Below are 26,632 nucleotides of genomic sequence, written 5' to 3' on the forward strand. Positions count from 1 at the left end.
GTGTTTTTGTTCACATAATCACATAGAAATCATTACTAAAAAATAATTAAATTTAAGCAAACTTATCAGCTGGTTAACTTTATCTTGAGCCAGCCATGCTGTACTTTATACCTTTTTATTGGTCTTACATCACATTCACATTTTCTGAAAAACGCAAGTTCGCTTTTTTTCTAGAATCAAAACAAACAATTTAGTTAATTATGATTGATGATTATAAATTATTGGACAATATAAGTGCCTTTATTTCAATCATTCATTAAGTAAAATAAATGATGCGGCTGTACATTCATTTGAACAAAATCCTAATGTTAAAAATGTGAGTTTGCTGATGAGCATCTTTTTAAAAAAATACATTTTACTGATGTGTTTATTATTATGTTTCTTTCCAAATTTGACCAATAAGACGATAGACGGTAACTCTTCAAACAAGGATGAGAAGCGCTGTTTCCCTACATGATTTGAACGCACCAAAGCAGACAGGAGGGTGGGAGTTTCCCTCCTACTTTTAATGGAGGGTGTGTCTCTTCAAGAAGAAAAAAACTCCTCTGGAGATTTGGAAATCAGTCTGGAAGTCATTTTCCCTTCTCCTCGCCGTGCCACTCAGATCCTTGGAGCCTGTTACAGGGACGCTGCTGTCAGCAGGGTTACGGTGGAGAAGAGGCGTGTTTGTTCCAAAGTGTTCTTGAAGACATACTGTGGAGTCAGATCGAGACTTGGACTCTCTTCTGCCATGGGGGACGTTGTTTCCAGTCACCTGGATGAAGCCAAGCGGGAGATTATCTCAGGTGAGGAGCGTGTTACCAGACTGCGCGGTGCGTTTGATCCATGTGCGGTTCACAGAGAGATCCTCCTCAGGTTCAGATGCCAGACAGAAATGTTAGTGGAGTAATTATCAGAGAGGGGCAGTCTGTTTGATTCTTTTGAAGAGTCGTACTAAAATGCTGGGTGGCTATACCAACCAGGTTTGAAGTGTGGAAGAAAGTAGGAGGTGGAGACAGACCAGTTTGAAGACCTATGGTGTACCCCTGCTCGTATTCCTTTTAAAAACTGCATAAAACATTTTTCACAACTATTCATCCCATTGAACTTTGAAATAAACACAGCAGATATTGTGTTCATTTCTCTTTTTCTGACCTTTTTTAGATGAAGCCCCGTGGCCCCACCCCACCCCTTAAGTTACAAACTGGTTACGTTTCATTCTCTTTTTGCTGGCTCTCATGCTTAGTTTTGTGTGTGTCCCATTACGCCAAAATATTTTTGGCCGTTATCTGTAGTATTAATCAGTCATATTGTAAAAGACACAGGACAGATTAGGCCAGCATACCTGGATCTATTATCTCTGTTGGTTTATCATTTTGGTATTTAAGATGCATTATGTCCCAGTTTCTGACAACATTTCAAGTTGCTTATCAATACATCTTAGTTCTACTGATTAAGGGAAGAGCACTAAAATCTTATGTGTAACTGAGCAAAAGTTTCCCTTTAAAGAGTTTGAATCCTAATTTTCAGGTTTCTGTGGATTTCATTTGGAAAAACTAATCAACTAAAAGTCAGTGACATACTGCTGAGTTTCCAGGTCAGCTAAAGTTTCAGTGTTTGAGTAGCAGACATGCAGATAGGTGAAAGTGGCCTTTTGTGTTATGGAAGAGCCAGCCCCACCCTCTCTGTTGAGTTTACCACAGCTTATTAACCAAGGTTAACTTCACAGAAAGGGCTGTAGTCAGGGAAAAGGAATCATGCTTTCAAGGCCAAAGCCTGTCACTGTTTAAATCCTGGTAACCATTGTTTTCTCTGTGGCAAGGACAGATCCTGCTGTATGTATAATTGATGCATAGGGGCCTGAACATTTTCCTTGATTTACCTTGAAACTAAAATGAACCATGAAGATACCAGCATTTCAGCTCCTCATGTGGCCTGCTGGAATGTGTCCTGGTGAAGTCAGCTCTAGAGCACAGTAGATAAGCTTCCAGAACAGTGTATGGAAGTGGACATATACAATCAGCTATGAGATTATTGATATCATCCCTAACACTGACTGGTATTAAGCTCCCTGCAGTAGAAAAGATGGAACCTAAATGGAGCAGATCTGTTTGTCCAGCTCATCTGAACAAAAGTTTGGAAAATCTGGAAAACAGACTCACCCAAGGCGTCTGAGGAGATTGGTTTTTCACAACCAGTCAGTCATCTCACTGCTACAGTTTTGTATCATTTTATTTTGTGTAAAGTGAGGAATGTAACTGCAGCTCCACATTGTGTAATGACCATCCCTAAAATAAACCAGGTAAAAATAAGACCACGTTGTGCTGCTCATGCGAATATCAGTTTTTCCCTCTTTTACTTTTTTAACTGGACTGATTAATAACCCTTAAATATTCTGTCCATAATATTTTATTTGGTCGTTGGTTTATATGAGGCCCTGCTTCCAGATTAGCTTGGTAAGAACTAGCTCCATGTTCTATGCTTTGCTTCATACAGAAGGTCTGGACCCTCTGCTTGAGAAACAATTGCTTCCTGGAGGCGTAAACTCTGTTGAAGTTTTAGTCAACTGGATCTGATTTTTAACCAGTCACCAATATGTGGCTGTGACACACGCAGTGTGCCAGCTTGATGAAGCTTACTGAAAATTCAGAGCTTATGAGATGTGAAAACAGGAAAATGGATGATTGACAAGCATTCACTTGCACCAGATTACCACTGCAACTGGTTTGGTTAAAAAAAACTCCACCACCATGATATGGCTGCATCCAAACTTTTCCAGTAAACTACTGTCCAATACTCCCCAGAACCCAAACAGTTTATCTTCTTCCCATCCTGATAACATATCTTTCCCAGAAAATGGACAAACATTGGATCAACTATCCACACATGATTAAACAAGTCGATTCAAAGGATATTATGACTCAGTTGTCTGGAATTAAACATTCAACACATCAATTGTGAAACCTGAATGGACAATGGGCACACCCCTCCCACTGCTGGGAGCTGTTGAAATTAGGCCTGTACCTAATAGTGATATTGTTTTGGTTACATTTTGTAAAATATATTGCAATTAATTGCATAACCTGTTTTTATGCAACAGAAAGGGGCAGCTATAAACAGATGGGACATGTGACAGTGCCTTTCATTTCTAACTGAGCAAAGCTTTCCTTGTGAGCAGTACCTTTCAAGAAAAGAAATGATCAGATACATGTAAAGTTTAGAGAGAACAACAGTAACCATCTGCAGTAAGAGACTAAAACCAGCAGAAATGTTATCCTTTCTGCTCAGACTTCCAGACTTTGTAACTGTGGCCTGGTGACTTGCTGATGCTTTTAAGTATTACTTTTCTTTGCTACAGTGACTTCCCCTTCTCGGCACTGCACCTATTTAAGGCATGAGCTGGATCTGTTAGAGCTGTCCGCTTCTCTGGCATCTGCTGCCCAGAGATGTGGACAGCAGATGCCATGTTACAAGCCAAATATCATGTCTGCCTTTAGTGGCCTGTTTGTAGTGAGACCCACAAAAATCTATCAGATGTGGAATCTGAGGAATGCATGAAAAAGTTTGTGTGAGCATGTGTGTGTACGGATTGGATGGAAACTTCCTGGCCTTGAGTTGCACAGCCTGCGCCACATAGTCTCTGCAGCTGAGATGAGCCGAGTGCCAGCCTGGATTTATCATTAAGCACACACACACACACACACACACAAGCACACATTTGTCTCCCTGTCCTTGCGGGGACTTTCCATTGACTTCCATTCATTTCTACAGATTAATCCTAACCCCAAACCTAGTCATCACATACCTAACCCTAACCCAAAACTCAATTCAAATCATAGTCCTAAATCTGACCCCTGACCCAAAAACCGCATTTCTCTTTGTGGGGACCAGGCTTCAGTCCCCATAAGGAGAAATGAGTCCACCACAATGTAATATGTGTCAGGAAAATAGTTCCCACAATGCATCAAGCGTATTTCCCACAGGCAAATACAAAGCTGTCCACACATTTCTCAGTAAATAAATCTTTTCATTTATCATGTGAGCACCTATCTTATAGTTGCACGTTATGACATAACTTCAATTGTTGAAATAAATGGTCTGTATTTAGACCATTCAGAACACGGGATGGTTAATAGAGGAATGTTTTGCTTTAATCATAAACTTTTTAAAGTTACTATCCTCTCTGGTGGATGCAAATTTTGATCAGAAATAATAAATTATACTCAGGGATTAATGCAAGCAATAAACATAATTACAGCAGGCAAATCTTTGCCACAGGAATCAAGTTTGGTCTATTTGCTGAAGTTGGTAATAGGGTGTGGTGCACTGGTTTCAGATTTAAGAATCTGTTGGTTGAATAATTTGCTTAAAAACTAAAGTAACTTCCTTGCATATTTTACAAAGTGTCTTCCTACTCTGCTGATGGATGAGCCACGCTTGTCTGTCATCCCACTGCAGGGAACGCTGTTCTTACTGATAAGAACAGACGTGGGAGTCCTGGAGGAGGTTTGCCTGTTTGAGCAATCAGCAGTTGTACTCAACTTCCCTCGTATGCAGAAGGGCGAGGTCAACTGCAGTTGGAGAGGGGAAGAGGGGGTGTGTGGTAGGTTGGACATGGCCCAGGTCATGTGACTAACCTCTCATTTCCGTTTAGTAACGGGCATGATGAGCAAGCATGTGTTAAAGTCGGAGGCCTCGATATACACTCAAACAAAGCATTTTTAAGGGTTTCATTGTGTTATCAGTCTTCTGTGTTTTGGGAAGAACAGTTTGAACCATGGAGGTTCAAACTAGAATCTTTTCATCACATCAAAAAGAGCTGCTAATTTAGTTGAATCAATAAAAAAAAACTACAGTTTTAATTAAATCTGTATCATGCATTGTTGCTTAAATTTATGCTTGGATTTCTTGGTTGGAGCGGTTACTCTTAATTAAAACTAATGTGTGTGAATAAGAGTAACACAGCCTGTCTTACTAAATAGGTCAATTTTTTTTTTTTAGAATTTGTTTTATGCTCTAATACAACCGTTTATGATTTATGCTTATACAGATTAGAATAGTTTATTAATTTTTATTTAGGTTTGAGTTCTACCATGAGACATTTGTTCTTGCTCTTCTTTCCGGTGCTACGGGTCCTTTCTTATTTGCAAGTTAATAAATGAGGTTAAGCAGAAGTCCTCAGGATTATAATGTTTGCAGATGGTTTTGTGATCTGCACTGAATGCGAGCAGCAGATGGAAGGAGAAGTTGAAAATTATGATGACTGTCTGAGAAAATAACAGTGTTTTCACACCTCATAGTCTGGAAGACCTGGTTTGACTAGGGACTAAAATTGAAACTTTGTTACATTTTCAGCTGGTGTGGTTTATTTTTACACTGCACTGTCAAACAATCCAAACTAACTGAAAAATCTGTTCACCCCTTGTCTGAGGTAGCGCTGCACCAAGAACCACTGAAGGAAATGAGACAAAAACATCTGAAGAAGACTTAAGAAACAAAATTGGAGTAGCATCAGATTTGAGTAGTTTTCTCTTTTGCTTGGTAAAAGACCACCAGTTATTTCTCCCTCTAGCACTAAACTCTTGCATTTGTTTGGGTTGATTGACCCAGAAGGCCCTGCGATGTAGTCCACTTCCTGCTTTTAGAGCAGTCTGGGGTCCGCTTGACATTCACGTATGCATTTGAACTGCACCAGAATTCACAGAACCAAAACCTAGGTTCATAGGCTAACCAGAATTTAGTTTTTTGGTCTGCATCAGAGTTTGGTTTTGCATTCACGCCTCTCCAGTCCCTGCCAGGGTTCAATATTTCATTAACACATCATGCCAATAATAAAAATGCAATGTTACATTTTCCTAATGTCATTCAGCCCCCAGTGAGACAGAGGGATTGCTTCAAGGTCAGAGACTAGATAAAATCAGTTGGGCTTCAGCTGTTTACTTTATCTTTATACAATCAGCTGGTTTTGATTGTTCAGTACAACATAATATATCAAGTCCCAGTTACCTTTGCAACTTCCACATATGCACTAGTCACTGCCAACGGATGCTTGGATGCAATATTAGGTTACATAGTATATTTAAAATTCCATGCATGCAACTGTGCATGACAATAATATATGGGGCCTGTTGAATGGACTCTTCCAGGCTGTGATGTCCACACAGAATGCATAGTTTTGGTGGCTGAAATGCTAGTAATGGGGACATTGTGAAAATTGTTTAATTTGCCTGATATTGTGAAGCCATTGACTGTATGTACATGAATCTGATAAGAGTGTGATTGGAAGGAATCAGGTTGTTCTGAATAACATTTATATCAGCTTGGATTCTATACAGCTGGATATTGCTTCTTCCATAATTTTACACTTCTTTTTTGGAATCAAAATTGATTATTTGGAAAATTGATCAATGTGGAAAAATAAAATTCTTATTTTTTCCACATTAAAGACCTTCCAAAATACTTTATTACATGGTATGCAAGATAATTATCCCCCACTCTCATGGAGAACCTATGGATTCTGCTTTGCTCAGTTTGTTCAGCTTGTTTATGATGCTAAATGTGACTTTTTGTTGTGACCTGGGTCACAAACTATAACTTGACATCAAGTAAGGCTGAAGCAGCTGTGAAGTAAAAGCAAGAAGAATATTGTAGGTAGCAGTCACTTAAACTAATATTTTTGGCCATTTTTGCCAAAAAATTGCAATAAATTCACAATTATGCAGTAGCACAGAAAAATGCAGAAATTTGTTGTTTTTTGAATGAATTCCTGTGATCACAGAACTGCAAAAACTGGAGGGACTAAATATGAGTTGAACATCTTCTTCTTGCATCTGCCTTCAGATGTTAGCTTAGTGTGGTACATGCAAATCTGATAGGAATTGTTTAAACAGCTGCGTTAAAGAAATCAGTTGAACTTGCATGTGTTGTGTGGCTAACCTGTTCTAGTCATATTATACAAAACATGGATTCTAAAGGCACATGTGTAACAACACCATAGCAACAAGTAGACAACACAGCAGTAGTAGGACGCATCATGAACAGTGATGAGTCTAATTACAGAGAGGAGGTGGAACATCTGGGGTAGTGGTGCTGAGAAAATAATCTCTGTATCAATGTGAATAAGACCAAGGAGATAGTGATGGATTTCAGCTCTGTACTTCAGAGGAGCAGCTGTGGAGGTGGTCTCCAGCTATAGGTACCTGGTTGTGTATATATCCAGTGACCTTACCTTGAGTACCAACACCTCCCGTCTGGTCAGGAAGGCCCACCAGCATCTCTGCTTCCTCAGGAAGCTGCAGAGAGCTTGGCTTGGAAACTCTGAGAAGCTTCTATCGCTGTGTGGTGGAGAGCGTCCTCTGCACTTGCATCAACGTGTGGCACAGCAGCTGCACTGCTGCTGAGAGGATGGCTCTGTAGTGGTTACGATTGCACAGAGGACCCTGGGGGTAGCCTTTCCTGCACCTCAGACCTCTACACAACATGATGCATGAGGAGGGCACTCCTCATCATGAAGGGCTCCACATACCTATATCACATAAATTACTTTATTTATTTATTTTTGTGTAGTAAATTTCTTAATCTGGGACCTGAGTCCGAATTTTTTACCACAAAAGAGCAAAGGTGGTATAACAATGAAATAATCCTTGAACAGTCATAAAGGCTTGTCCCATGCAGACAAAGAGCCAGTCTGGTGGGCTCTTTGTCTCTTTGTCATGAAACTGTCACCATTTCATGACAAAGAGATATTAAAATGCTATCTTGGATACCAGTGAAAAGAGCAGCAACAACATTAAGAAAGAAAAAGGAAATTGTTGGTCCAATAACAGTCTGGTGGGTGAGAGAACAGGAAACAGGAAATCCTTGAGAACCCTGCACCAACAGATATCTTCTATAAGTGATCCCATTAAGTAACCCCTGAAAATAGGACAGTTTCAAGAAAGTTGCATCATGAGGGAACTCAGAGAGTATGGATGAGGGGGAGGGTACAGACTGAGGAAAGCTGTTTTTATTAAAATCAAAGCAGTTCGAGTGCTTCAATCTCACTAGATGTTAACTAGTTAAACACACAGTTCTGCAACAAGGCACATCCACCACATTGTAAAAATCTAGTATTCTTCTTCAACGTCAAGATAATCCTAGTATTTCACAACCACCAGATTGCAGTCTTCACCAGCGTCATAACAACAGAACCTGAGCTCAGCCATTGGTGTGTAATTATTTCACATCCATTCTTATGTTCCTGGTTCCATTTTTGCCTTGAAGTTCAGCTAAACATTTGGTGCTGCCATTAGCACTGTGGGAACACAGGCTTTATTTATGAGTCAGTGTGTGGGTCTATCTCAGTGGAATGTTATTTAAGCAGTGTGGAGAAAATGGGGTGGAATGTGGTAAAATTAAGTTGAGGGTTTCATTAGTCTGTGTTAGAGGAATGGGGATCTTTGTGAGCCCAGTAATCTCAGAATGTTGAATGAACCTTAAGTTTTAAGAATAGATTCCAGGAGAACACCCTATTGGTGTGATCCGGTTACCTCAGTGATGGAAGACAGCACTGTAGATGACCTCAGCACCATGGAGGCCCCAGGGACAATTAATCTGGCAGCTGGCTGGAGCACAACAAAGAGTTAGCTAGATGCACAGCACCAGCTTACACTGCTCTCTGAAATGCTGTGCTCTGGGGCTGAAGTACACAGGGTGGAAGGGCGGTGGGGGAACAGGAGGCATAATTTGTGGAATGTGGGACTGTGTGGAGACGCTGTCACTGGATGTTTTAACATGTGTCTATGGTATTCCTGTTATTTTAACCACAGAGATTATCTGTTCCATTTGCTTTGGTTGTTAACAGAGAACTCTGGTACTTATTATGATATTACAGTTTGTGGTAATGCTAAATCTATATGCACTATGTACCCTCCTTTGGAAGAAAAAAAAACAACCTTGACCCAACTGTTCTCTCAAACTGCTGGCCTATGTCCAAACTTTCTTCCAAAGATTTGGAGAAAGTAGCTTTTACAAAGCTTTGCTTTGTTTCTGAATCATAGTCCTCAAGAACCACTGGCCTGCATGTTTGAGGTGTTTCCCTTCTTCCACACATCTGACTTGAATAAGTGGGTGATTAAGAGACTTCTGCAGCACTTGATGGCATGCAGAGAAGGGCATGAAGTCATTTGAATCAGGCATTGGGGAACAGACGCTCATCTAAGATATACAGGGCAGAGAGAAAGGGGATGGGGGCACCAGTGATGCTAATTAGTGTACACACCTTGATTTAACCCGTCCCTTTGGTCCAGGGGTGTCCAAAGTCTGTTCTCGAGGTCCGGCATCCTGCATGTTTTAGTTTTCTCCCTGGTTTAACGCACCTGGATCAAATGATGGCTCATTAGAGGCCTAAGAAGAACACCGACATATTGAGAAGGTTGTTACTACCACCAGGGAGAGAACTAAAACATGCAGGATGCTGACCCTCGACTTTCATTTGTCCATTTTCATAGATTTTTTATTACCTTTGTCAGATTCAAGTTATTTCTGTGACCATTGTGGGTTTTCTTTCATTAACCAAGGGGTACCAACACGTTTGTACAGTCCTCTTGCTTCGATTGTAATTGCTCAATACTTCGAAGAGTGGCTAACATGGACTGAAGGGCTTTGTTCACTTCCCCTGCTACCATTGTTAAAACTACAGGCAGATTACAATTACAATTATAAAACAGCTCAGAAAATCAGCATCTATGTTATGTCGTGCTGTGGTGGCGCAGGGGGTTAGCACGCCCCACATTTGGAGGCCTTAGACCCGTGGACGTCGCGGGTTCGACTCCCGGTCCCGACGACCTTTGCCGCATGTCCTCCTTCAAAAATGGCGCCGGCTCAGCTGGCTGCCTGCAGACGCAGCTCCCGTCGTGTGTGTGTTAATCTGTGTATAAAAAATTCTTGCTGTAACTGCGACATAATTTCCCTGCTGGGATGAATAAAGTAATTCTTCTTCTTCTTCATGTCTGTTTGTTGATTGGCCCATTTGAAATTCGTCTGTAGAAATTTAGGTCAATGGGAGGAAATTCCAGACGTAGCATTGAAGGGAGATGGAAATTGCGTAGGAAGGCTAAATGTTTTTAAATGCCCTTGATCTTTGTGAGGGACTTCCTTCATGTTTTAGGTCATGCCACCACGGATCACCCTTTTAAGATTTTTTTAACAACATTGTTTTAGCTCTAGATTCAGAGAATTCTTCTGATTTTGAACTGAGCAGCGTTTAATATCCTGTCTGCCACGGTATTTCTCGTCAAGCTAATATTGGCAAAAGCTTGTCACTTCTGAGGACACACAATTTCCGACAGCCTTCAGCATTCAGTTCTTGATGAACTGTCCCTCACAGTACGGCTTTGATGCTAGGGCAATTTGACTAGCAATTATTTAGCTGGTTTTCACCGCAGAATCACTGGCCTCTCGGCTCCGTGTGTGAACAGATTGTTGTTTCCTCAGACTCACCAACATTTCATTTCTTCTGTTTTCTCAGTGCAAGCTGCTGTATTTTTTTTAGTCATTTTGAGCTTCATAGTGGTACTGAATATTGTATTCTTTAAGCACCGGAACTGGCTACAGGCACACAGGTTTTCCATTCACCTCCATGAACATTTACAAAGAAGTCAATTTTTCTTGAAAAATCCAACACTCTGTGTCTACTTTTCTCTTTTTTGACAAATATATTTTGTTGATTTTTTATTTATTTTATTTATTTTTTTGTTGGCCAGGGCCAACAAAAAAAAGCTGATAAACTGATCGAACCAAACGCTTATTACAGAACCTGAAGCTCAGTGCTACCATCTGTTGTTAGTTCCGACGTAGTGTTGCGTCATGTTGTCTGCTTTGACTAAAACACAGCACTCCTGATGTTTACTGAAAAAGACAAAATAATCATTATTGAATAATGATAATGCATTTATCCCCGTACTAAATCCTTTGGTGGTTCCAGCCCATGGTCCGTACTTTTGACACCCTTGGGTTAGACAGACAGACAGAAAAGTGCTTTTATTAAATCAAGCTTTACCAACTGTCATTGCAAAAGCAAAGCCTTATCTCTCTTTTCAAGATCTCAAGAAGGTAATTCAGGCTTTTATTGCCTCTCACCTGGTCTGTTCTAAGCATTTATATGACCGGCTAGATCAATTGACATTGACATTCACTCGTCAACACAGAGCTATAACAGGAGTCAAAGTAAGGTTGTGTTTACATATGTTTTCTCACACTAAACTACGATCACCAGCCAGGAAAAATTTAGAAGGCAAAAACAACCAATCAGAGCCAGGAGGAGGGTCTTGCCACTGTCAATCAGGCTCATATATAATTGACAGCTCTCACCCCACTGTGCAGGGGGTGATCCTGCACACCTCCTGCAAGATGTAAAATTTTAGGAATTCTCTTATAATAGATTGTTGTAATGAAGAAACTGAAGGGACAAAAGGTATTTTTATATGTTCATAAAACATATTTATTATAAATGATATGCCTAATGTCTTATTCAATTTAACCCTTATCTGAAAATGTATCAGATAACTTGCTGTAGATGGCTTAAGAAAAAAGGTTTTGAGTGCACCAGTACAGGCTGCTGTTGTTCTTAGACATGATGAAATGTCATCAGCTTACAGCATACAGGCTGCTTTAAACGACTGTATTATATTAGAACTCAGTGGTTTGTAGTTGGAATTGAATTTGAATCTGACTGTGACTGTAATGAAATGGGTTTTATTTAACTGCACACGAACTGAAACCCATTGTCTTATAAAATCTCTTGATTACCTTTTGTTGTGAACTGGCTCCATTTAAAGAAAACTGAAATGAATTAGGTACTTCAGTTTCTCTTGCCTTCCCTTGCTATAACACAAAACATAACAGGTTGGACAGTCTTTCTCTCGTAATTGTAAATATAAAGCTGCTGAATTATTTTGTGGAAAAAGAAGCTCCTGATGCATAGAAAAGCCTGTAGTACTTTGAAGAACCTATCATGAAGTGTCAGGTTTATGACAGGTACATGAAGACTTAATGAGTAAGTGGAAGTCAAATACTGCATATTAATTTGAGTGTACTGTATAACCAGTTGATGTGATCTATCCAAAATATAGTTACTGACGTTTCTGTTTCGCCTCATCAGTTTTCTTCTGGTTTTAATGTGACTGAAGAGTAAATATTCCATGATCTTGTCCTGGTGTGTTTCTGTGTCCGATTCAGTTGTGACCCAGTTGGAACCAGTCAAGTCAAACATCGGCTAAGTCTTAAAGTTTCTTGTGCGTAATTTGACTAAAGTAGTTGCTTTAGTCAACAGCAAAACTAAAACTTTAAAGCTGAATAGATGAGTTGTAAAGTAAAGAACACTGAGAGCTTTCATTTCAACACTGGTCCTCCCAGTGTGTGAGGTTTGGGGGGGGAGCTTCTCACTCCTAGTGCTCTTATGTAGTTATCATGAGGAACTTGGTGCTGTGTGACTAATGTGTCAGGGATGACTGCATTGTTACTCCCAGCTGTTTGAAATGTGGCCCTGCCTCACTCTCCATGTGATTTTTGGATCTGTTGAATCACAATTTCTCAGATATTTATGTTTAACTACAGCCTCTTGGACTGTGTTGATCTTTTGACTATCTACAGAATACCTTAGATGGCCAGGAAATTGCACTCTACACAGTCTTTACATACAGTATATAAAAGAAAGTTTATTTGTGTAATGCCTTTTATACTCTAGAAAATCAAAGAGCTTTATAGAAGCAGAGATGGAATAAACATCAAAGACCAACAGTCAGGTTGAACAATAGTAGGAGAACATGCAGTAATGATGTTGTCACAATGATGAAATGACTGTCAAAAGATAAACAAATATTGAACCAAATGATGATGTCTTTCTGCCTTGGGTTTCTGTTCTCTAACTGGAAAAAAAATATGTTGATTATTTTCATCTCAACCACGTGGCTTTAATCACAAAGTGCCATCTGGATACATCTGCTGCTTCTAGTTCTTAGTTGGGATTACTTGATGATTTTCCCAGAAGATTTTAATGTCTTTCTAAAATATAATTTGCTGCATTAAATAACAAACCTCACCAAATATACTACTGACAAAGATGGCCTGAATACTTTTTGCTCACATATTTAGATATAGGCTATAGTATTTATGGCAGCAGTTATTTCTGTTAGTATCAGAAATAACTGATCTGCTGGTATTGTTAAAGTAACTTAACAATACCAGCAAAATTTCAACATATTGTGGAGCCTTACCAGTGTGACAGTACAAGGCAAAGATTGAAGCAGCAGTTGGTCGGTCAGTCGGTTCACACTGAATAGAGACATCATCTGTTCCTCCAGTGACAGTCACATGTATTGAATTACAGTTTCAGATGAATACAGTAACATGCTGGTGTGTGATGGGTAGGCCTGTCGCCATAAACGATAAATCAATTAATCGTACGATAAATTAAAACTATCAACGTCATTTTAATTATCGGCATTATCATCTCTTCCGGCCTTTTTCTCTTTCTGTTAATGACACTGAATGAAAAAAGGTTCAACTCCGGTGCTCTCCACTGAACCCCCCTTCCTCATTTCCTTAGTGCAAAGCCCAGCGCACACTATCTTATCCTGCACGATCTTAGAGCTGTCGGCCGATTGTCGGCACATTTTCAAAACCTGAGTGATCACACATGAGCCCACAGAAATCCTAGGTATAACATAACGGTCCTGCCGTGTGGTGTCCAACAATGGGCACAAAATAATGGCTACAAGTTCAGTTAACTGATTTTAAAACCAGGTATTAATCAATGCTTTACTACAATCTACCTGCAATGCATGTGGCTAGTGTCAGCGTAAAGTCCTGACTGAATGAAAATCATTATAACCTATTTACGTCACGTTAACGAAGAACAGCTGAAAAGTTACCGGGTTTATCAACTGCGGTAGCAATTTCGCTCCAACTCCTCCTCTTGTCATTTCTATATTATTTGCATGTTGAATAAACATTAATGTTGTTTCCACATATCATCTCCAATGTCCGCTGGACTTCGGGTTGCGCCGTGTCAGCTGTTTGGGATTCCCCTCCGTAATTTCCCCTCAGAAAACACTGAGGAGAATCCGCGCTTTCTGATTGGCTGCCTGTCACATTCAACAGGCTGAGTTAAGTTCCCAGTCGGGGAAAACCCCTGATTTAGATCGGAGCAGCAACGACGATCTACCATAACACACCACACAATCTTAGAAAGACCAACGATCTAAGATTGTTGTATGGGGAAAAATAGGAGCAAAAAATCATGTAGTGTGAACTATTGCATCAGGTAGTGGATGTGCCCATCTTCTCTATTTAAATCTAATTATTACTGAAGGGCAACATAATATACAGACTTCATAATCTTTTGGTTGAATGCAGTATTTATTTCCACTTTGACTTTATGTTGTTTAGTTTTTTTTCAAGTGAGTTTTTTGTTAATGGAGACTGAGAATCCATTTTATTTTTGTTTTTGGTTGTTTTGTTTATATTGTTGATCAGTTCCAGTGTTTAGTGTTCTTTTGAAAATAAAGTGTATCTATCTTTGGCAGGAAATCGCATGCATTATTACATCATTTCCATTAAATCAGTGTAAAAAGGTCTTCAAACAATATTATCGTTTATCGCAATAATTTTTGAGACAATTAATCGTTCAGCAAAATTTGCTATCGTGACAGGCCTAGTGATGGGTTTGCATAAAGCACTGAATGCTTTTGGTCAGCATGCACGGGGATCACAACCCTGAACTCAGACCATGTAAAATTCTTTTTCGCAAATCCTCCACTGAGGCTGTGAGTTGTAAGACATGTCCTGTTTGATTCTGCAATCCCAGCTATATGATCTGGAAGCCCACACAGTCCATGAGGCTAGGTTACCTATGGACCCAAAATAAATTGATATTTAGGTTTGGATTGGGATTTCAAATGAGGTTTGATTTTTGCTGTTTTCAAAGCCTGTAAATGAGGATCTAAGTGAATGGAAGAATTTTCAATCTGCAGAATTTTTGGTGCAAAGCAGACATTCTTATGTTTGTGGGCACCATAGAAAGGCAGGAGGTTGTTGATTCCATGATATGGGTAATTTTCTTTGTCTAAGAAGCACAATTTAGTGGTTAAAATGATCCAGTTTCACTAGTGTGCAGAACCATTTTATCAGATGTGTATTCTCAGAATTATGTCTGTGGAAAGAAAATCATGAACACTAAACATTAACCAAGCAGCACTGCACTTTAGACGTCCTTCTTGGCTTCCATAATAATTTTCTCCCTTACATTCACAGTTGCTTTTCAATCAGCTACATGCACTATAATACCATAAGTATACTTCCTCCTCCATTATATCACCTGAATTCATTGAATTCAGGTGATATAATGGTGTCCACATGTATAAAATCCTCCACCGGTGCAGGAGAAGTCACTAACTTTCTGCAGAAACAACAGACTTCCTAACTTAATGTGGTCTTCAGATTAGGTAAAGGACAGTATGTAGAGAGCTTCATGGCAAGTGTTCTAATGGCCAAAGTGGTGCATGCTGAACCCTTCCCTTGGACAATCAGGGAAAACAAACTGCTGTAGGTAGGTAAAAAGTATTCACCCTTTTGTATGACTCGCCTTTTATAATTTTTTCCAAATCTATAATCAACCATTTCTTTACAGCATTAAAAACGCAAATTAAACAGTAAAGTGTCCTCGGGTGTTTTGATAGGTGCTGCTGAATAAAATTTATTATTATTATTATTATTATTATTAAAGAGAAGAGCCAATACTTCATTTGTGGTCAGCAGAGCCCTGTTTCTCAGGCAGTGTGCCATGTTTGTAAGTAGCCGCAAAAACGCGTAAGTCAAAACTTGTCAGTACGAGTTCTGATTGGCTGAGGACATACACTGTAGGTAATAAGGCAGGATGATGCAGCAGTGGTAGGAAAATAAAGTCAGGCAGACATCACAATTTGTCCAACAAATGACTTGGGCAATTATAATATTAGGCTAGCGATATTTTTTATTAAAGTTATATAGTGCAGCTTGAACAAAACGCAACCATGTAGTATTTTTTGAGAAGTCTGAATTGCCTTATGTATATTTTGCACGTTGCCTGTGACTGTTGCTGGTAGGGAGAGACCTTTTAGTAAGCTAAAACTAAAAATAAAAAAAATGTAAGCAACCTATTTGCATACAGTACTGTTGCAGGTAAAATTCACTAGCAGTAAATATTGTACTAGTATCAGTTTTGAACCAAAGAAAGCATGGCAGTTGCAAGCCTTTAAAATTGTGAGGCTTTTGATGGGTCAGACTCAAGAAATTGTAAGAGCACCTGCACGGGGGGCCCAATTTAATTTCTTGTTATGGGCCCCAAGATTCCTGGCAGTCCCCCTGGGTTGGTGGCATGTCTGACTTAAAAAAAACAGCTTTATTTAAAGTTATTTATTTTGAGCATTCTAGTTCTCAGATGTTCATTGGAATGGAGTTTCACTTCTATGCAGCTCTGAAAATGCACACTGACTGTAAGTATGCCTTCTGAGAGGAACAATGCAGTCCCCTCTAACTCTTGTTCCTCTCTAATAAAATCTTGATTATGTGTAAACACATCAGCTGAAGTGTGAAGCTTTAACTGAGGGCGGCATGTAGGCAGAAATTACCAAAATGGGCCACAAAGCCGAGTAGTAAACTGTATTGCCAAAAGTATTTGCCCAACCATCCCGGAATCGGGTGTACCAATCACTTCCATGGCCACAGGTGAATACAATGAAGCACTTAGGCATGCAGGCTGTTTTTACAAACATTGTGAAAGAATGGGTTGCTCTCAGGAGCTCAGTGAATTCCAGCATGGAACTGATAGGATGCCACCTGTGCAACAAATCCAGTTGTGAAATGTCCTCACTCCTAAATATTCTGCAGTCAACTGTCGGCTGTATTATAAGAAAATGGAAGTATAGAAAACCTTTGGGATGAAGTAGAGTGGAGACTGAGAGCCAGGCCTTCTCCTCCAACATCAGTTTGTCACCTCACAAATGAACTTTAAAATTTTATGGCTCTTTCTCCATTTAACATACAAAGTTACCCCTTTAACAAAAGAGAGAGAAAATACTTTCACCTCAGAGAAAAGAAGCCATACTTTCTTATCCAACATCAGTGATAAACCTTACAGATGGGATTGTAGGAGAAGTGAGAGAGAATTTACACAAACACTGTCTAGTCTTGCATAAAGCATTTGCAGAAGAGTTTAAGCTGTTGTAGATGAGAAGTTGAGCTGAAACATGAATGGGATGTGTCACTTAAGTTTTTATATTGGTGTATACAGGCAAACAAATACATTTGGCAATGAAGTGTATTATATGTTCAGTACAATGAAACTTTTATTTGTCCTGTTGTTCTGTTCACATAATACATGCTGTGGAGTTTAGGGAATGATGGGTGAGAAAGCTTAAGAAAAACATACAAGCAGGCAGGACCCATGCCAAAAATACCAATACAAATGAAAATGGCAAATATGTGTAAACACTCCTTAATCTACTCCAGACCAACTTGCAGTTAAACATGCTCTTACTTTTTTTTTTTTAAGATAAAGATCACAGTCCTCTTGAGGCTTCCTGTCAGTTAGCCAGACAACAATAACATGGTGTTTTTCCACATCTCTTTGCCTAAAGAATACATTCAATAGCAGCGATACAAAGTTCAAAATAGAAAAGAGTTCAACTTTCATCATACTGACCTCTTCTGACTGTTAAACTTCTCATTTAGGGAATGACACACTAGGTACAAAGAGCTGTACTGGTTCCGCATATATATATATATATATATATATATATATATATATATATATATATACACACACACAGTACAGACCAAAAGTTTGGACACACCTTTTAATTCAATGAGTTTCCTTTATTTTCATGACTATTGACATTGTAGATTCACACTGAAGGCATCAAAACTATGAATAACACATGTGGAAATATGCACTAAACAAAAAAGTGTAAAACAACTGAAAATACCCCTTATATTCTAGTTTCTTCAAAGTAGCAACCTTTTGCTGTGATTACTGCTTTGCACACACTCTGCATTTTCTTGATGAGCTTCAAGAGGTCGTCACCTGAAATGGTTTTCACTTCATAGGTGTGCCCTGTCGGGTTAGTAAGTGGGATTTCTTGCCTTTATAAATAGTCATGAAAATAAAGAAAACCCATTGAATTAGAAGGTGTGTCCAAACTTTTGGTCTGTACTCAATACAGACCAAAACGTTTGGTCTGAACTGAGTACAGACCAAAAGTTTGGACACACAGTTGTGTCCAAACATTTGGTCTGTACTGTATATGTGTATATATATATATATATAAAATTCCCTTCTCACCCACCACGGGTGGTTCTTATCCTCTGAGCTCGGGTCCTCTACCAGAGGCCTGGGAGCTTGAGGGTTCTGCGCAGTATTGCAGTCCTGTGCCAAGGACTGCACATTTTTGGATATATATATATATATATATATATATATATATATATATATATATATACTGTATATATACTCAAGTTCTACAATATGCTGTCTTGCAGTGCTTAACCATTCCCTGGAATTCTCATCAATTTGATTCTTCATATCTGGCCAATAAATTATAATTACATAGGGATAACTAATGGTTTTAGCAGAACACTTAATTACACAGCTACAAAATGTAAAAGCTGTGTTTCTAGCCACAACACAGAACAGATGGGCTCCAGTTGGTCATCCTCCTCCCTGCTGCAGTGGCAGCTGGGAAGCATCCTTCCCACAAAATGCAGATGGAATTTAATTTTGAATCTCAGTGATTGGATGAATGCATCCAATTCATTCTGGGTTCCTGACTATGTAGGGTGGGTGGGCTCAACATCCTTTTTTCAACAGCGTCCAATACCATTTTTCTGGAGTGTTGAAGAGGTCAATCCGAGGACGCATTGTGTTTTTATTGGTGCTTGGCTCTGTTCTGAAAGCAACAAAGATAGTGAAACAAGTCTCCAGGCTTTTCCCACATGACAAAAGTGAAGACATTTCCTCAGGATTTATGTAACCTCCACATCTTTCTTCCATTTGATTCCTTTATCAGCTAAAGCTCCTATCAGTACCTCACTCAATAATCCTCCTTTGTGTTCCAGGACCAGTTCCTAAAAGACAAGCGTGTTAGCATATGGGAGCTCTTTTACCCTTAAGCTAAACACAATTTATACTTCAGTGATTTAATCTTAGAATTGTATCAGAGTAGACATTATTAGTTTAGTTTAATGTCTTTGTTTGCCTTGCTTAATTTGTCTGCATCACTTAGCATCCTGATGAACGTTCCAGGAACACCTACATGGCTGTCATCCTCTCATAGCATACATACTGTTTGTATAATTCTGGCAATGAAAAAAAAAAAACTTATTTAAAAATACAATAATGTCGGGTTCAATCTAAGCCCATAAGAAAGAAATCATTTATTTTTATTTCATTCACTCTGCTGTTGGACATTTTCAGTCCAGCCATTTATTAAAGATTTAATTTTGGAAATCAGATTTGAGGCATTCATCCATCCATCCATCATCTTCCGCTTGTCCTGGGTCAGGTTGCGGGGGTAGCAGCTTCAGAAAGGAGACTTCTCTGGGAGAGTGAAGTCCGGGGGTATCCCAAAGCGTTCCCAGGCCAGCCGAGAAACATAGTCCCTCCAGCGTGCCCTTGGTTTTCCTTCCCCTGATCCTCCTGCCGGTGGGATGTGCCCGAATACCTCACCAGGGAGGTGTCCAGGAGGCATCCTAACCAGATACCTGGGCCATCTTAACTGTCTCCTCTCGACGTGAAGGAGCAGTGACTCTACTCTGAGTCCCTCCTGGATGACCGAGACTCTCATCCTATCTCTAAGGAAGAGCCCAGACACCCTATGGAGAAAACTTATTTTGGCTGCTTGTATCCGTGACCTCGTTCTTTTGGTCATGACCCAAAGCTCATGACCATAGATGAGGGAAGGAACATAGATCAACCAGTAAATCGAGAGCTTCGCTTTTTGACTCGGCTCTCTCTTCAGCATGATAAACCGATATAGCGCCCGCTTGACTGCAGACGCTGCTCCAATCCATCTGTCAATCTCCCGCTCCATTTTCCCCTCATTTTTGAAGAAGATCCCGAGTTACTTAAACTCCTCCACTTGGGGTAGGTCATCTTCCTCACCCAGAGAGGGCACTCTATCCTTTTCCAGATCAAGACCATGGCCTCAGATTTGGAGGCACTGGTTCTCATCCCGGCTGCTTCACACTCAGCTGCGAACTGCTCCAACGAAAGCTGTAGATCACAACCTGATGAAGCCAATAGGACCACATTATCTGCAAAACGAGATGTAATCATAAGTCCACCAAAGTGGATCCCCTCCACACGTTGGCTGTGCCTAGAAATTCTGTCCATAAAAGTAATGAACAGAATCGGTGACAAAGGACAGCCTTGGCTCAGTCCAACTCTCACTGGAAACGAACCCAACTTACTGCTGGCAATGCAGAGCAGACTCTGGCACTGGTCATACAGGGACTTAACACTCGTATTTATTGCAGTTGCGCTCAGATGAGACAAGAACATTAGTATCATCTATCCCTGAATGGTTTTTGATTGAGGAAAATTGTACTGTTAAAGTGGGTGTTTTAAAGGTATCACAACAAACTAACGGTATACAGATTAAGACTCAGGCTTTTGTGAAATTTGGGAGTGAGTGACAGTTTCAGAAGTTTTAGAAATTTCATACCTTTCTGATCCTTCAATAACTGCAAAAGCATTTCTTATTTATCAGGAACAAGTGGATTCAAATCTATAATTGTCTTTATTCACACTACTTTTGGTCTCTTCTGTTCCCGGGATTATCAATGAAGTTCAGATTTCCTTCTGCTAGAAGGGAAAAAGCATCTATTGGATCTCCTGATGTGCAGGCACTGGGAGGAATTTCTTAAGGGGCCATGAAGGTTTACAAGTTCTGAGTGTTTGTTGAAAGTGGAAAGCATGTGGAAACTTATGAACTCTGTTGCTCCTTGGAAAGCATCAATGTCTGGATTTAGTCACTCCCCATAGATTAGTTGCTGTTCCACTCAGTGGGTAGTGGCAGTTGTCTCTACTTTTCCTACTGCATCAGATTTGAATATAGTTGTGCACCACTACATCACTATAAATGTTTCCCAACAGTTCTACCGATTTGTCTTCTGGACTGAATGTTGGCTTCCATGTCCAACAAATTAAGAAATGTTTCTAGGGTGGCAGTTCATGATCAAAACACAGAAGACGCTAAGTTACAGGTTTTAAAGGCCACCAAGATATCCAAAGGGTAAATATTAGAAGGAGAAAACAGTGGTGTAGTTATTTCTGGGAGGTCAGCAAACTATAGTGGTTGCTGAGAACAAAAAACAATCCAACTTTGGTTTTATTTAGCTTTCCCCTATTTGCAGATCGATGCTGTTTGTCATAAAAAAATAGCAGACAGCAGTATGCACTGCTCAGGACCTGCAAACCTGCTGCTCAAAGCAGTCAAGTTGAATTCAACCTAAAGATGCAGATAATCACTGATTAGCTGTAATCATCAGTGTACTCACTTCATTTTATCTTTCATCCTCCTGTATTAAAAAAACTTATTTCTGCTTCTGTACCCATGTTGTTCTTGCACACTTGATTTTTTTGTTCACATGATTTCACAGTGAACTTTCATTTCCCTTATGACACACACACACAAAAATCTGGTGATTTTTCCATATTTGTTCAAAGACTGAGTATGGGTCAGGTCATTAATGGTTACAGGCAGTGGAAGTATGTAGCAGAGTAATTTTGACTAATTGTAGCAAGTTGGGTATACTCAGTATAAGGAATGTTTACACATTTTCTTTAGGCTTTAATGATGAGATTACATTATCTTGTAACCAGCAGGATTCTTAGTAGAATAATGTGATCCTTGTTCTCAAACATAAATCATTTTCACTGGGGTTAGAGTTGCATAAAAATATCAGTGTTTAGCAGGCTACTTCACTGGTTTGCACCACACCAGTGAGGTAGATGGTGATCTACCTTGTTCTTCAACACTTCTGATGTCTGTTTGTGAGATCTCCTCACAGAGAAGTCATCACCGCTTGAAGCTATTGTGCTCTTTTGTTTGAATTATGGTCTATGAAACAATATACACTGTATAGATGCCATGGGAGTCTAACTTCTGCTCTGTATTGTATTTCAGCCCGGACTGGGGTGATGATGGCTGAGTTTGGGCATCTGTATGAGCAACAGTACGCTGTAGCTCTTTTCAACAAAGTTCGCTTTGACATGGAGGGAGGAGGCGGCCCACAGCCACAGCTACTACAGCGCAAGGTAAGGGACTCGCTCTCACCCCTACACACAGTTATCCTATTCTCTGTGAATATTGAGACAGTTCATGGAGGGCACATCAAAAAGCACTCTCAAGGGTTAGTCATTGCAACTTACATTCCTGTGCATGCAAAGCAAATACAAAAAAGTTGTCTTTTCTTAAAGAAGGTAAATAAAAGCCGTAGAGAATAAGCCTATCAACCAGTAGGGTTCATAATAAAGTTCTAATAAAGCGGCCAAAGACTGAATATGGTGCACAAGTTACTCAACATTTTGTTGCTAGGTAACCAAAGAGAGAGCAAGTTAGTTGATGCTAACTCCCCATAGACTAGCTATGGGGAGTTAGCTAGACCACAGCCAGTTTAGCTGGCTGTGAGATGGTCATCAGCTGTAGTGGTCTCAGACTCCGGGCATCAAGGCTGCAACTTCTTGATGTCTCTCTGCTGTTTAACCATTTAATTCAATTGTGCAGGGCAAGGTGCAAGTTACTCTGGCCCTCAAGGGTTGCAGTTTGAGACGTGAAGTTCTGGATTAGAATTTATGGAATATACCAGGGGTGCCCAAAGTTGGTCCTCGAGGGCCGGCACCCTGCATGTTTTAGTTCTCTCCCTATTTTAACGCACCTGGATCCAATGATGGCTCATTAGAGGCCTAAGAAGAACATTGACCTGCTGAAAACTAAAACATGCAGGATACCGACTTTGGGCACCCCTGGAATTATTGAATGTAATATTGAATGTATTTTTTTCTATTGATGTTGATCGTGTAGCTATTATAATATATTGTTTTTAATCTATTGCCCAGCCTTACCATTGTGGGCTTCTGGGTCATTAATAGAAGAGTACCAATAATTTTCTTCATGTGTGTAATCTGACTGAATTCTGAGAGTATCATCTATTACCACCACCTACTGGTATGTTTGTTCCATCAAACTGTCACTCTCATTTTGATGAGTCTAATGTGTCCAGTTGACTTTAGTTATTTAGTTTAGTCGATTATGTAGTCTGTGATCCATTAGCCATTTAAGTCTGTGATCCTCAATCCTTGTCATGAAATGGAAACGGTCTGTTAGTAGTCACAAATTCTAAAAAGACTTGAGGTTCACTCTGTTAAACTGGTGTAGTCTGTTCCCAACTTTATTTTCATGTTTAAAGCCTATCAGGCAACAGAAAGTTTCTTTCACAAACTCACCTGTTGCAGAATGCTGCAGAATTCACAGGCCGTGCTAAGAGTAATGCCTAATGTTCAGTCCAGGTTGCATAGGTCATTTGTAACTTGTGGTACAAAAACTTGTCATTTCTTACCATTGCACAGATGTTAATTCAGTATTAAGCAAAAGGTTTTGTAGCTCCAAAAAGTCTATGCAAACACAAGACAAGCATTATCTTCAAATTTGCAGGACTGAACAGCTAAAAAAAACATGTAGATGTTTAACAAGTTAAGGTCTGATATAAGTCTTCACATAGAACCAGGCTACATGGAAATGCTTTCTGTGTTTGTACCTTATTTACATTTATGCAAAGGTCTGTCCCATGGGTCAGACTTTTAAGTCATTTGAAAAACCAAATGACTTCAAAGAGTTTCATTGACTTTTCTGGGATGGTACCTACTGGTAAAGAAAAAAGAACTATAACTGTAAAATTGGTTTACTTTTTTATGTAGATTTATTTTTAAATACGGGATGAAGGGATATTCTTTGGTTCTCCTTCAGTTTTTAGTTAAAGTATGTTATTTCTCACAGAACCCTTTGGAGAACAAATCCATCTTCTCTGGATCAATCTTCCAGTGCTTGGAAGAGAACAAGAAATGGAGAAATCGCTTCCTCTTTGTCCCTGACACCTACAATATCAGCTACTACGACAACAAAGCGGTAAGCGAGACTGACTGGACAGCTTAAGATGATGCCGACTGGCTTCATTGATGCATTAACACACCTGCTGCCTTTTTTACCTTCCAGGCTTATGACAAACACCTCCCTCCCAAAGGAACCATTAACTGTGCTGGTTACAAAGTGCTGAGTTCTATGGAGCAGTACATGGACTTAATCAGCAGCAGTCTGCCTGGTGAGTACTGCATTGGTACCTGAGACACCATTGCTGGGTGCCTTTGTCAGCTGAAGCTGTTGGATTTTCACTGAGGACAGTGGAACCCAGTGCTGTTCTGTTGTGATGTCACTATGTAATGTTCAGTGTGTTGCTTTGTGCGTCTCATACATTATTTCAGGTGTGAAAGCCAAGGTGGGAAGCGCTCCCTTCCTAAAGTTTCCTTCCCAGTTTCCTCTGATGCTGTGGCATCCTTACGGCCGACACTACTTCTTCTGTGTGGAGACGGAGAAAGAGCAGCAGAAGTGGCATGCTGTCCTTCAGGACTGTGTTAGACATGCAAACGATGGTAAGAGCTGCCAGCTAATTGTCGACAGAGACTGCTAGATTAAATACATCAACTGATAACTGAGTTATACAAATATTACTGCTAATCTAGGACTGTTGATTTTATTATCATAGGTAGTTTTTTTTTTTTTCAACTAGAGGAACTAGAGGAAGCAGCATACTCTCTGCAGCTGGAGCGAATAGCTACAGCATCTCTTGTCTGTTCAGCACCAAATCTTAAATGAGTTAAATACTGGAATCAGAATCAGAAATACTTTATTGACACATTAACAGCCCCGAGCCAGACCTGCAGTAGTCTACCTTCCAGGCCCGCCTCTCACCCAATGACTGCTGAAGAACCGATCAGTAATTTGCTGTTTAATTAACAAAGAAAGAAACAAAATTCTTCCAGATTTACTGAAGTGTTTGAGGTTATTGTTGTATTAATGACCCAGTTCCAGTCACAGTTCTACCTTTTTACAAAGAGCCTCACATTTGACCGTTGACTGACCTATTGCAAAACAAGCCCAAATCATCTGCCTCCAATCACTATGCTTGACAGTGAGCATAGTGAGTTTGTGCAGATGTCCATTGTTTTAGCCAAATGCGACACTATTTACTTTGGCCAAACATTTCTACATTGGTCTCATATTTCCAAAGTATTCTAATTAAAAAGTCGTTTCTTTTGATCGAATGCAGTACTAGAAGCCTAATTCGCATGACCATATTCTTAGAGAAGGTTTCTCTACTTGTTCAGTGTTTTTCTAACTGTCTTGCCATGAACACTAAACATGCTTTTAGTTGTTTTTTTTCTTTTGTGAGTTTTCTGAACAATGCGTGTGCTAATCCCTGGGTAAATTTACCAGGAAATCAACTCCTGGGAAAATTTCCAATTTTATGAGATATTTTCCTTCTGTTACCAACTGTTCCAACTTTAGACAGATAGAAACTTTTCAGATTGGTGCAGAGCAACAATTCCCTTTGTTAACACACACCTCATCTAAAATAACAAACTACCAAATGTTCTGCATTCATTTAAGGGAATGGACTGGCTTAATATAGTGCTTTTTGTTCTTCCTTCCTGTTAATGTACCTTATGGTGTAAAATGCTTTGAGCAGTCCATTTATCTTGAACATATTCACTGCTTTGTAGCTCCAAAAAGTCTGTTTACTGCTTTTACCACTTGTTCTACATATTCTCTTTTTTTCCATATCTGTGGTTAAGAGATGTTTACCACATTCCGAATTTTGTTCTGTGATTCAGAAATTAAACCTGAAGTGAATCCTGAAACCAGCCAAAGGGCAGTAGTGAATCAGTCAGCCAGAAACCTGTCAGTTCCAGTAAGTCACAGTTAGCCTATTTGTAAAGCGAAACACTTTACAAATAGGCAAACATCCTATGAGACACAAACACTGAGTGAACTGAATGAAACAAAATCTCTTTAATCACGTCTGTGGGTGTTCAAAACTAAAAACCCATTTTGATAGGAGTGGCTCACAGCCTTCCAAACTCAGTCTACCATGAGAGCCGTCTGGCTCAGTCTTATTGAGCAATGTTTGGTCTGTTTACTGCTCGTACTGCTGGAGGCAAACTGTTGAAATACAGCAACTTCCCTAGCAGTGGTGAAGTCATCGTCTTTAAACAGTGCTTTTCATTTCTGTGTATTTGGTACAAAACCAGGGGATGTGTGCTGATGACGTTGCAGCTGCTTGTGTTGAGTGGATAGAGGTGATGGCTCATTCCTTAGTCTGTAATATAATAGACACAACAGTTCTATTGTCCTTGCCTATTCTGCCCTCATATGGCTCTGTGTTGTAAGAGCTGGTTTTTATCCAGGCCCTTGGCAACATTTAGTTGCATCTCCTTTAACTGTTTTTTTTTCTACTTAAAAATAAAAAATAAACTGTTTAAAATAAAACTACCAGCTGACTGAAACACTGAAGAAGGACCTTC

At 39.7% G+C, this 26,632-nt stretch overlaps 1 protein-coding gene across 1 annotated transcript in view; it reads left to right on the forward strand.

Annotated features, from left to right (window-relative positions):
- The first annotated feature begins 546 nt into the window (after nt 1-546).
- The window catches only part of niban2b (niban apoptosis regulator 2b), a 43,358-nt gene continuing 17,272 nt past the window's right edge, over nt 547-26,632 (forward strand). Inside the window, exons 1-5 of the mRNA XM_028034005.1 lie at nt 547-785; nt 22,182-22,312; nt 24,051-24,179; nt 24,267-24,372; nt 24,533-24,700. Coding sequence (XP_027889806.1) covers nt 731-785; nt 22,182-22,312; nt 24,051-24,179; nt 24,267-24,372; nt 24,533-24,700 — 589 coding nt within the window. The 5' untranslated portion in view covers nt 547-730. The remainder of the gene's footprint in view (nt 786-22,181; nt 22,313-24,050; nt 24,180-24,266; nt 24,373-24,532; nt 24,701-26,632) is intronic.

This window comes from Xiphophorus couchianus, chromosome 12, assembly GCF_001444195.1.
Source record: "Xiphophorus couchianus chromosome 12, X_couchianus-1.0, whole genome shotgun sequence".
Taxonomy (NCBI): Eukaryota; Metazoa; Chordata; class Actinopteri; order Cyprinodontiformes; family Poeciliidae; genus Xiphophorus; species Xiphophorus couchianus.